The 12,674-nt window shown below is 37.5% G+C and overlaps 1 protein-coding gene across 4 annotated transcripts in view; it reads left to right on the top strand.

Moving 5' to 3' along the window:
- The window catches only part of vti1a (vesicle transport through interaction with t-SNAREs 1A), a 331,706-nt gene extending 319,700 nt beyond the window's left edge, over positions 1 to 12,006 (top strand). For all 4 annotated transcript variants that reach the window (XM_072557431.1, XM_072557434.1, XM_072557433.1 and 1 more), the window contains one exon: positions 9,863 to 12,006. In XM_072557431.1, coding sequence (XP_072413532.1) covers positions 9,863 to 9,956 — 94 coding nt within the window. In that variant the 3' untranslated portion in view covers positions 9,957 to 12,006. The remainder of the gene's footprint in view (positions 1 to 9,862) is intronic.
- The last annotated feature ends 668 nt before the right edge of the window (positions 12,007 to 12,674 follow it).

Below are 12,674 nucleotides of genomic sequence, written 5' to 3'. Positions count from 1 at the left end.
AGATGGTGATGCTCTTGATGACTGAGTAGTTTCTAACAGTCACTGTTGAGGCTCGTAGTTGAACAATGGCTATTTTGCAACACAGAGGAAGGCAACTGCAATGTGGGACAGATTTCCTACTCCTATACTAAACTCACAAACTTGATTGAGTTTTTTGAGGAAGTAACCAATAAGATTGACGAGGGCAGAATTGTACACATTGTTTACATGGACTTTAGTAAAGCCTTTAACAAGGTTCTGCATTTTGCGCTGATTAGAAAAGTTAGATCACATGGGATTCAGGGTGAGTTGCCAGTTGGATACAAAATTGACTTTTGGCAGGAGACAGGGAGTGATGGTGGAGGGTTGTTTTGGACCAGAGGCCTGTGACCAGAGGTGCTTCACAGGAGTCTGTCCTGGGTCCACTTTGTTTGTTGTTTGTCATCTAAATCATTTATATAATGTAGAAGACCCATAGTTAGTGAGCTTGCTGATGACACCAAACTTGGTGGTATAGTGGACAGTGAAGAAGGTTACCTAAGATTACAGAGAGATCTTGATCAATTGGCTGAAGGGTGGCAGATAGAGTTTAATTCGGATAAATGCAAGGTGTGGCATTTTAGTAAAACAAATACGACAGGACTTATAAAATTAAAGGTAACGCCTTGGAAAGTGATGTAGAACAGAGAGAGACCTAGGGGCTCAGGTGCATAATTCTTTGAAGTTTGCGTCACTTATAGATTCGGTGGATAAGAAGGTGTTTAGCTTGATTGCTTCATTGCTCAGACCTTTGAGTGTAGGAATTGGGACATCATGTTGAGGTTGTATAAGATGTTGATGAGGCCTCTTCTGGAATACTGTATCCAGTTGTAGGCACCCTGTTATAGGAAGGATATTATTGAGCTGAAAAGAGTTCAGAAGCAAGTTGCCAAATTATAGTCAGGAATGGAGGGTTAGAGTCATAAGAAGTGTCTGGAGAGGATGGGACTTTTTTCACTAGAGCATAGGAGGTTGAGGGTGATCTTATACAGGTTTATAAAATCATGAGGGGTATAGCTGAGGTGAATGACTGCTGAATTTTCCCTAGGGTGGGTGATTTCAAGACTAGGGGGCAAATTTTAAGGTGAGACATATGTGGAGCAATTTTTTTGTACAGAGTAGTTAATGTGTGGAATGAACTTCCAGAGGAAGTGGTGGATACGATGGCAGCTATAACATTTAGAAGACTTTTTAAATAAGTACATGAACAAGAAATGTTTGGAGGGATATGGACCAAGCACAGGCAAGTGGGACTAGTTTAGTTTGGAAGTATGGTAGGCATGGTCTGGTAGGACTGAAGGGTCTGTTTCTGTGCTCTATGACTATGACAGTATTGAAAGATGTGGGAAAAATCAATACTGTAGAAGGAAAAAAATGGGTATTGAATATTTCTATCAATTCTGTTAATATAATTATCAAAGTATAATTCACTGTAGTCTGTGTTGTTGGCCTTAAGTTGCAGGCAGACAGCATTGCTATGGCTGTAGTTAGCCCCAGTTATTTACACCTGTGAAAAATAGTGCATATGTACTGCAGAGGGCACATTCTGATTATTGTTCTGAGATTCAGGTCTAGACAGAGCAGAAACCTTTGTATCGTCTGAGTAAACGCTGGGGAGATGCTGGGTTTACAGATCCAGCCAATCAGCATTGTGGCCATAAAAGCCACCCACTCGTCAGGTGCTGGGAGACTGCAGCTGTAAAATTTGCTGGAGGCAACTGCTGAAGTTCCCAGAAAATGCAGAGAACAGTTCTTAGCAAGATGTTTGTGTGTAAAGTGCCTTTCCACAAAAGGTCCCAATTGTTCCACTGATGCCTGAGCAGATTATTAGCTGCAAAAACTGAAATATTTATGAAAGTTCGCTTTAAAAAATGTTTTGAAGCTCCTTTTTTCTTGTATTTTGTAATGCTGCTGAATTTTTATTTGTTGTGTGTAATACATCATTTTCAATGCATTTGATCTGTAACAGACTAGAAAAAAGATGGAGTTTATATGTTTAAAGTTGACATTTTGATCCTTATCACTGGTGCTGCAGCACGAGAGGTATGACATATATTGGTACAATAGGAGTGCAAAAAAATACTGTTTTTAGGGGAAACATAAAAAAGTCACATTCAAATACAATATTTCAATGTTTAAAAAACTCAGTCAATAAACATTGGTTTGTTCCAATAATACTGCTGTGTTAAACTTGATTCAGAAAGGCAGCAATCCCTCTATTTTGCCTGCTCACATGGGCACACCTGAAGCACATCACAGTCATGTTAGTCAGAATTTTTTTTCTTTCTTTGCACCACCTGCGAAAAGTTGGATGAGGCAGCACAGGTTCTTTGACCTGAGTGGACCTAGCAAATTCAATACTATTATTTCCCTCCTCTCTCAGATCCAAATTTAAGAGATTTTAGCACCATCAAAACTTTTATCCCAGCAAGGTCTCTTGCAGCAGGCTAAAAAGATTACTACACTAAGAACTCTCAGTGTATTTTCTATTTTACAAATGTCTAAATTACATGGATGTTTTTCTGTGCCAATAGATTAGAAAAGGAAACAGAACTCAGTTCTCCAACGTGAGCATTGCGAAATGACAGCAAAAGCTGTAGAACAGCTTATGCTCTTTATCTGCTTTGGAGACTCAGTTAGGTTACATTAAAAAAGCAATAATTTCCCACTGAGGGTAAGCCAGGTCTGGCCACAAATACATCCTTTTGATTTGTGTGTCGAAATTTGCTCTTATTTAAAGGAAATCAGGTGTCCTCTTAACAAGCTAAATCACATTTGTCACATCAACATAGCTGAATTCTTCTCTGTTTAAAGCAACTGATTTATTATCTGTTTAAGTATAAATTTTGCAATGTGTAAACACTGGTTAATCTCCCTCATCCCGGACCTCAGCCCACCCAGCCCATTCTCCACCAGCTTCCTAGTAAGAAATTCTTTTAAAACTGTCAAGGATCAGTTCTGTAAATGAGTCTCACTGGTCTATCAAAATTGTCAGGTTAAACTGTTATTGGGTAGTTTTGATCCCACTTTACTCTGATTTTATATGCTTTATTATAGTTACAAAAATTTCCACTTCTCTCTCAATTCTTCAGTTGTGATTAGTGTCACTGGCCTTGAGCAATTTCATATCTGAAGCCATTGTCGCCCCCTTATTCCCACTCCCCAGTGAATGAAAAGGCACAGTTCAAGTCTTTCAGTAAATAGTCTGTACTTTATCTCAGAAAGCTCAGAGTAAAATAACCAACTAAGGACAATAAAGTCAGCACACCTTGCTGTTTCTCTGTCATAGTTTGGCAGCTACAATATTGCTGCATGGAATCAATTTAGATATAACGCTTCTTTGCAAAACATACTTAAAAAGTTTCTCTTTTAGGTCTGCTCATCTCATTTTCTCTACTGTAGCATTGGCAGACAGCTTTAAATTAGAAAGCTGCAGACAAACATCAAGAACAATGATTTAGTTGTATCAGGGGTCTCCAAGAACCATGAAGACATGGTTTGTGCTGCAATGTGAGGCAACAATAAATTGCAACTTTTAAAATAAAGTAAAAATTATGAATTGGAAATGATGACTTCTTGATTCAAGGATTTCAAATGTGGACCATTCTGAGTAAGTTGCTGAGTAAAGCCAATTGTGTGCAACCAAACTGAGCAATGTTTATTTCCACAAGAAAGTATTTCAATATGCCAGTAATTTAGGGAATGAAATTCCTTTTTGACTATTTTTGTGAGATATGTCTTGGGTCTCCCTCTTAACACTTGAACTCTCTCACCTTTTATTAAGATATGCACTTGGAGGAATGATGGCTTTTGTTTTGAAATACCCAGTTTGTTTCCATGTGTAGGGAAATTCTGATACAATATTTAGGATATTTCTAGAATAGAAACACTTGTATTTTATGCAGCCAGATGTTGTATTTATGCCTTATGCCAATGTCCATTGATGAGCATAATGCTTTCTATTTAGACATCCAATAGCATCTGCTTTAGGTAGACCTCATCTGCAGTCTATAACTCAAATTACAAGCTGATAATACGATCAGCAAAGCAACAAGATTTCTCCTTAACAATGAGAGTTGAGGACTGGGAAATAACCAGTGGAGTGACTGTCAAGGGGGCTGAATTAAAAGTGGGTGAATTCAATGTTAAATTAGATACAGAAGAGAGAGAAAAACATTGGATTGTGAGAGTAATAGAAATTACAGAGGAAAGCTAAGGGGAAAAAGTAAACATTTTTTAATTTTATATTTTTAACCTCTCCAAAAACGATTTGCAGACTAAAGGAATAAGATTCTTTATTTTTATAATAGTTTTCCAAGTGATTGGTGACCATCAACAATTATCAAACGATTAAAAGTGTATTTCCACTACTGATCATGAGGTTGAATTATCTGACGGGTTTTGTTTGTATCTATCACACAGCTGCAGCAATTTTGAGTTATTAAGTACATATCAGTGTGGGGGAAGGGAGCCAAAGTGATGGTGTCCCTGTCTCTGGCTCAGAACAATCATGTTCAAGTCCTGTTTGCTCCCGAGGTATCTAATAATGTTTCTGAACAGGTTGATTAGAAAATACCTACACATCAGTGGTGAAACAGTAAAACATTGTTCCCATCGTCAGCTCTGTAAAAACAATGCAACTTGGACAGCATCTTTTGGGTACTCAGATTTAACAATGCAGTTGCTCCTCGTCTGAAGTTACAGTACAATTATATTAAATAATGCTGAATCCATTAGTTTGAGTAAGATCCAAATATCTTTCTCTTTTTAATTAATCATAAGTTGCCAGCTCATCTGTGCCATCCCATCACCATAGTAACGTAGAACTGAAGTCTTTCAAATATTATAAAAGTACGTTTTGGGATGAATTTATAAGGCATTTCTGATCCATGGGATAACATTCTCAATGTTGGTGGCAGCAGCACAACAGAAGCCCTAAACGCAAACAAAGGGCAGCCATGACCGGGTACTAGAACAAGTGAAAGCAAGAAACGTACTGAGTGGAAGTGTCATAGCATCTAACACTGATCTGATTTGCAATGTGCCATTTAGTACCTCATTACTTTGTTAACTGATACCCAGCCAAACATTTTAGCTGCATAAGGGGCCTGTCACCAGTGTTATTTAAATTGCTAAGCATCCAAACTCTTAAGTGTGGTGGTTTTGTTACATTTGCAGAGTTAACAAAACTGCTCTGTTGTGTTATTGGAGGAGTGTTGTGAACTTTTTTTTCATTTCAAGACTGACACTAAATCATGACAAGAAGATCAAAGGCATTGTTTTGACTCTAGGGAGAAACCCTCCTTAAGTTGTGATCTCTTATGGTGGTGAGGGGGGGACACGATAACAAAATCAAAGATATGAGCAACAGTAAGCCATTTGGTCACTCAGGCCTGTATCACCATGCAATAAGGTTATAGCTGATCTGAATTGTTACCTTAACGCAGGGTTCCTCTTTCCTTCCTGTGCCCAAAACTTTAGTTTTCATCCAGTTATGTGTCCAGGTTGATGATGGTCAGCTGTGCCTCCACAACCTTTACTATCATAATACCACAACCCTTAGCATCAGGCATTGAGAAGACTCCTTTGGGGAAGAAGAGGCAGGTAGGGGATATTCGGGAGCCATTTGCTCAGGTTCAGCTGCCCATGAGTAAGCACAAATGTTCTTCTTTCTATAAGATGTCATCCCAATGTCTCAACTCTTCAGTTGCTCCAAAGTACCCTACTTTTCAGTCCATTTCTGTGCATCAACATAGCGTTCACTCAGTCAAAACATTGAAATGAATGTTATTCCATTGCAGCAACAATAGGATAATTTTTGTGTATCCCCTTAGTGTTTCTCCTCTGTGTCACTTTAAGTGTCTCTGTGTCACTGTGTGATGCTGCTCTAGTGTCTGCACTGTAAATCATGAAGGACTGTTAGCATTCATTGGTTAAGACTTTGGTGGATTACCTCATATAGCAAGGCACTGAAAAAGCCCAGTTTCAAATTGTACCTCAAGCTGGGTGGCAGCATTCTGGACTGGCAAGAACCAGCCAAGAGCATTGGCAGAGTGGCCCTTTGTGAGGTCTTTTGAAGCATTGCTGTCAAGGTCTCAGGGCTAGAGTCCAGACATTAACTTCCGCCCATACCCTGCAGAGCAGGTGAATCAACACATGCTGAGGAAACTTTGTGCCTTTCCATCTACAGAATAAATTAACCTCCTCGTGACAAACCAGAAAACCTAAAAGCCTTCTCTATTCACTTTTTCACCATTTCCTATGCTTTTGTTTCTCTCCAAGTCTTCCTCAGAGTCTGCAGAACCTTTAATGCATTGAGTGCAATTTTCCTTTTAAGAGGACAGGCTGCCTTTGACAGATGTAATTGAAATACCATGGTAGGTGGGCACACTGTTGAGCTCATTTTAGACTGTGGAGTCAGCCAGCAGTGAGCTCCATGCCCATCAGTAACCTGAAATGGTTTGGATGAGGATCAGTACAGTTTTTATATGCTGCCTGTTTCAGTGATGATGGGTCATCATCAACTGGCCATCTTCCTTCCCTCCTCACGGGCAGAACCCTTTTCAGAAAAAAAAGAGAAGTATATGGTTGTCACCAGCAGGTGACCATCTTGACCAATTCCATTTTTGAGGTATACAAGAGACTATTACCATTTTTTCTTTGCTGCAGTCCCCACCCACCACTACCCCGACCCCTGCCTGTGAAATAACAATTCTTTGTTCAATGCACTTTCTCAAATTCAGATACATCTGAAGCACAAATTCATGCCCAATTTCTTCGGAGACAAATAACATACTGAGTTCTCCAGTTTACAGACTGCGCCTTGCCCTTTTGTGGAGGACATTTATTAAAAGTACACCTCATTCTACCTGCCTGAGAGTAGATTTTACAGACTTTTCCATAGCTTCTGCAGTGAATTATTTCTGTGGTGGATTAGCACATTTGTGTCAAGTGCTGAGTGCTCCTTTGATATTGGCATACCAGGTTAATCAAACCAGTTGTGAATATATGGATTTGCCTTGTCATTTTTCTTTCTGCTCGCCTGCAAAATGTTCTGAAGATTTTGTTGATTTATTCTGGCAAAAAAATTGATTTCTATTATATCAACCATCCATGGCCTTGAACTGAACTAATGATACAGAGGAATGCAAAGCATAAGCTATCTACGAGGAAAGGCTTGTTTGCCCATAGAGCATCCCAAAGAAGCAATAGTGAAACTATTAATATAATATAAGGAAAAATAGCAAAATATGAAGTCTACTTTTAATTAAACCTTTGTCATCTTCTTTATCTATCCATTGTTACAATTCTGACGACTTCAAGTCTCTTTAAAAGTCTATACTAAATGGTTTAACTACAAGGCTACCAGCATTTAGATGGTCCTTGAAGAAGTGAAGAAAAGTGAATGAAATAGTTTAATGGAAAATGAATGAAAAATTTGATGTTGTGAAGAAGCATCTTTCTATTAATGACTCAATGTGAAGCCTCCATTTTGTTTTCTTAATTTATTGTCTACAGATAGCATTTTCACCATGTCGCGCAGCACAGTGGCTGTGGTGGTTAGCTGAGATGCATTTCAGCACCAGGGACCCAGGTTTGATTCCACCCTTGGGTGATTGTCTGTCTGGAGTTTGTGCATTCTCCCACTGTCTGCATGGGTTCCGTCCGGAAGCTCCAGTTTTCTCCCATAGTCCAAAGATGTGCAGGATGGGTAGATTGGCCGTGCTAAAATTGCCCATTGTGTCAAGGGATGTGTAGGCTAGATGAATTGGCCTTGGGAAATGTTGGTATGCAGAGATAGGGTAGATAGTGTGGGTCTGAGTGGGATGCTGTTCAGAGGATCGGTATAGATGTGATGGACTGAATGATCTTCTTCCACACTGTAGGGATTCTATGATAAAGTATTTAATTATCACAACTTTAAAATATTATCAGTTAATATGGTGCAAGGTAAAGCAGACTTATTTTCTCTGTGCTCAGATTTTTATATAGACCTCTTTTTTTAAAAAAAGATGAAAATGTATCTTTTATTATTATAATAAAATGTCTAATATTCTGCTGAGTGTTCACCTTAATTATGTTTATGGAATACTTTTAGTGTAATTATTATTGCATATTTTGCATTCTGCAACGTTAAGACAAAAGTAGATATGCTAAATCAGAAGGAGGATGACAGTGAAGTAAAAACACCAATCAAAAAATATAGAAAGACTGAGTTCATAGAAAATATTTACATCTAGTAAGACATTATTGTTCCTTGAGTCATCTTAATGCAAACCTTAATGTTTAATGAATTGGTATCATTCTTTTCATTACCTAAAATACCAAATGAAAGAAAATGCCACTGGTAATCTGTATATCCTTCATCAAATGTATCTATTTACAGTACTCACCTGCTGTAACTAAGGTAACAAAATAATCTTGGTTATATTTCCGAATCATATCTGCACATTGTTCTTCAAAACATATATGTTATGATAGTTCCAGAATTCCCTTGTTCAGAAGCAAAAGAATTCATATTTAGGTTTTGTATACAAGACAGTAGCCTCGTAAGGAAATAGTTACGTCCAGGGGAGGTTTTTGTGCAGTTTGATGCACTTTAAAGCTGCATGTGTAAGCTAGTAACAGGGAAACTGAAGCTTTAATGGAGCAATGCTTCCTCTGTTTTCGTTCTTTTCAACTCATGGTTTGGTTCTAGGAATCCTTTTCCTGAAAACATTGACAATACACCAGGTCTGCAGGCAGGTTTCATTATGCTGAAAGCTAAGAGCATTTACACATTTCCTTTGTTGTTTCTGTGGTCTGGGCACTGGCTAGCATTGGGGGTTGCTGAAGGTTTCTCTGTTGATCCTTGCTGGCAGCAGTCGTCAGATAGCAAGATGGATCCAGCGCTTGCAGTGAGTGATGAATGGCTACAGAGGTGGTCATTCATCTCCTGCTTAGAATGTGGACAAAAACTAAAGCAGTTTTGCGGAAGACATGTCAGCAAATGTGATAATTTTGTAACCTGTCAGTAGGACAGAGAGCAGCCCCTTTGGAGTGTCGGGAGGAGAGTATTACTGATTTGACAAGTATCATTTGCAATCAGCTCCACGTTTCACTTGTTTAGTGAAAAGTTATGCCTTCCACATATTTTTTTATTTGCTTCATTTGTAAATACAAGATATTAAGAGCTAAAAGCAGGAAATGCAAGAAATGCACAACAGGTTTATCAGCATCAGTAAAGAGAAAAGACAGATTAATATGCAAGGTGTGTAGATCTTTGATCAAAACCATTTTGCCAAAGATTCCACACCTGAAACATTAACCTGACTTGCATCTTTTCAAATGATGGTCCAGACCTGCTGTGTATTTCTAGCATCATCTGGTTTTATTAGAGAATTTCAGCACGTGCAAATTTTTCCTTCTTTTCTATCTCTACTGGGTATTTAAGAATTTGACATCCATATAATCGACAATAATTGGATACTTGGTATCTTTGTGTACTTCATTTTATAAGAAGTGCAATGTACTAGTGGCTGTGTGTTTCGTCTGTTTGTTTAATGTTCACTTTGAAAGTAATTTTCAAATCAGGAGCTCGCTGTGTTCAGCAAACAGCAGGAATTAAATCCAATATGTGTATTTTCATGTAGAAATGTAAAGGTATAAACGTGCTGCTATTTGATACCCCAAGCTTCAATACTATTCAGTAGTTACATCTACATGAGCACCTTCAGTCTGCATATTATGACATCTTTGATCACTAGAGTTAGCTGAATAAGGATTTTATGTGTTGCAAATTCTAATGTTTTTACCTCTTTTCTTGTTTCCTTCCTCCTGTCCCCCTTCTAAATTCCCTGTCTAGGATCATCCAGAACCGGATCCTCATGTTTATCCTGGGTGCCATCATTCTTCTCACCATTGTGCTGGCCATTTATTTTGCTGTCACAGGCCACTGATACGTCTCTATTCTTCTGTGATTAATAACGACAAACTGCTTGTTCAGTGTAATTAGGACAAATTGGTCACATGAATCATCTTCTTGCACTGACAGATTCTTCTCTACTGCGCATCGACACCAGTGCAAGCCAGGCAAAAATGTTTTTTTGTATCATTGTTTGCTTATTTCCTTTTGTTGTTGAGAAGGTGACTTTAGTGAAACTGGGATTGTGAGGAGTTACTGCATGTTCAGTACTAGTAGAAGGAAAGTAGAATCATTTCAAGTCCTGTTGTGATGGGATTGTATGTTGGTGTGCTCCAGACCTTTGTGTATGTGTGTACAATCTGTCAACAGCTTGCAGGTTATATCTACAGAGGATAAATGATGGGGAACTGTGGTTAACTAAAAAATAAAACATAGAATGACGCCCTGACATGCACAATTCCCAAGTCCAAAGAACAAGTAGATTGCTTAATTCCTGACGTCATATTGATTTAGACTTTAAGTATACACCTAATTAATGATTGTGACACTCCCTCTCCCACAAATGCATCATTTAACATTATGGAAAATGCAGTCAAATATTTAAAATAAAATTGGAAATAAATCACTAACCTTCAGGTCTTTCTTGCAGTAATAAGATGCAATATAATTAAAAGATGCTAAATTGCAATTAAAATATTGAAATATAAATCAACATTCAAAGCGTTGCTACTACAATTTTAAATGCTTCATATAAAGACAAAAAACCCAGGGCAGGCCTGACGTCAGTTCATAGCTACACGATGAAGAGCATTTGATATTCTGTTTAAGGCAGGCTGAATTGTCTTATTTTGGAACTGGCTTGGTGGGGGGCTTTCTTTGCTTTTGCTTCAGAGCTGAGAGCTTCAAAGGCTGAAATTAATAGTGAACAAAATTGTGCAGATCTGACCATCCCATGTGGGTAGAACCCATTGAGGTTATCATTATCTTAAATTCCACCAATTCGACAAACCTCATCAGATAATGACCTCTATAGTTTTTTATTACCATGGCAGCGCAGATTGTCAACCCCACAGAAAAAAAAATTGCATTCTTCACAATACTTTTTTTTTCCTCTCCATTTTTTTTAAAACCTGTCAGATCATTTCAGTATTTCAAACCTGAAGAAAACAGCCTGCCTGGAAATGTATTTGAAGTTGTAATAGTGTCAAAAAGTCACGGTTGACTGACAGATGTCAGTCCCAGTGGACCTCATTAAATCATAAAAACTTGACAAGAAAATAATTGTGCATCAGCAACAACCTGGCTGCTGTTTAAACATTTTATTTTGTTTCATTATTAGGATCAACTATTTTGTTCATTAAGAAATTGCATTAAACAACAGTTTTGTGGCTAATGATCTGTTCTGGGTTTATGTCTGTTTTCTTTAAACATCAGCTGCGTCATGTGGTTTCTTTGCAGTCGTGCTATCATCTGGCAGAGATCCACCACTCAGAGCTGCGGGTGCCATTGGAATATAAAATGGATTATTCATTACCAACCTCCTTGTGACTTATTTGGTTTCATGTAGTGGTTGAGGGTTTCACTGTCTTCTGCGGAGAAGATGAAAACTTGTCAAAAATAGGTTATATCTTATTCTCGGGGCAACAAAATCAGTGGGTACACACATGCTTCAATGTTTAATGAATGCAGATTTTAACCCCTTTACATGACTTTGACTGTGAGCTCTGCATCGACAAAGAAACCTCACTTTAAGAAAGAACTGGTAGTTAATTGGCAATCTGGAAGTGTGTCATGATTTATAAATTACTGCTAACTTTAGGTTATATTTTCTAATAATGAGATATATCAAAAAATCCATACATATTTATACACTTACATTTCCACACGTATTAAAAAAAAGCAGGCTTAATTATGTGTGAATTTTGGCATTATTGTAATGACCGTTTGCAGTTGAACATTTTCTGGGCATTTATTTATTCAATCGATTTTGTACAAAGAGCTATGGAATCTGTCTTTATGTTTGCTTTCTCTTTGGTGTTCCACATTAGATGTATGGAATGTGTACTTTATTTAATATATCAATTACAGTGTTACATTCCAAAAAAATGAAGTGTTTGTGTCACCTTTTTTCCTACTTTATACTGAGTGATCACATTTCAAAGCTTGCACTGTACTATACCTTAAGTGTTTTTTTCTTCAAATTCAAGGATTTTGATAACCCAAGTGGATATATGCTGTCTATTGATTTTTTTTTACAATGACTCCTGGATAACCTATTTTCTCATTCATTTTTAAAGTGAACTCGTGAGATTTTAAAGCAATTCTGCCCAGACTCTGAAAATCAAAATCCCTCTTTGACCCCTGAAATTCTAATCCCAGCATAGATCACAGTTGTTGAATATTATCTTTTTACAAAGCTAGTAAAACAAAAACGTCCAAATCACTAGATACACTAGGTCATGACTATGGCTTTAATTAGTAATGCAAAGGATCATTCTTTATTATTTAAATACATCAAAAATGATACTATCTTTATTTATTTATATTTAGTTACAGCATTTCAGACTATTCAAAACTTGTTATGAATTTAGATATATCTGATTATCCAACCCACAATAACTTGTGCATTCTTATAAATAACTGTATGGCTGACACGTATCTTTAGATCTGGCAGCAACATCTCACTGCATAAAGCCTAACATTATATTCACTCTACAGGTCAATAAATAATACGTCTATGACTTTAGCCGAT

Source organism: Chiloscyllium punctatum, chromosome 38 (genome assembly GCF_047496795.1).
Source record: "Chiloscyllium punctatum isolate Juve2018m chromosome 38, sChiPun1.3, whole genome shotgun sequence".
Lineage (NCBI taxonomy): Eukaryota > Metazoa > Chordata > Chondrichthyes > Orectolobiformes > Hemiscylliidae > Chiloscyllium > Chiloscyllium punctatum.
The sequence above is the reverse complement of the archived record's forward strand: the minus strand, read 5'-3'. Positions and strand labels throughout refer to the sequence as shown.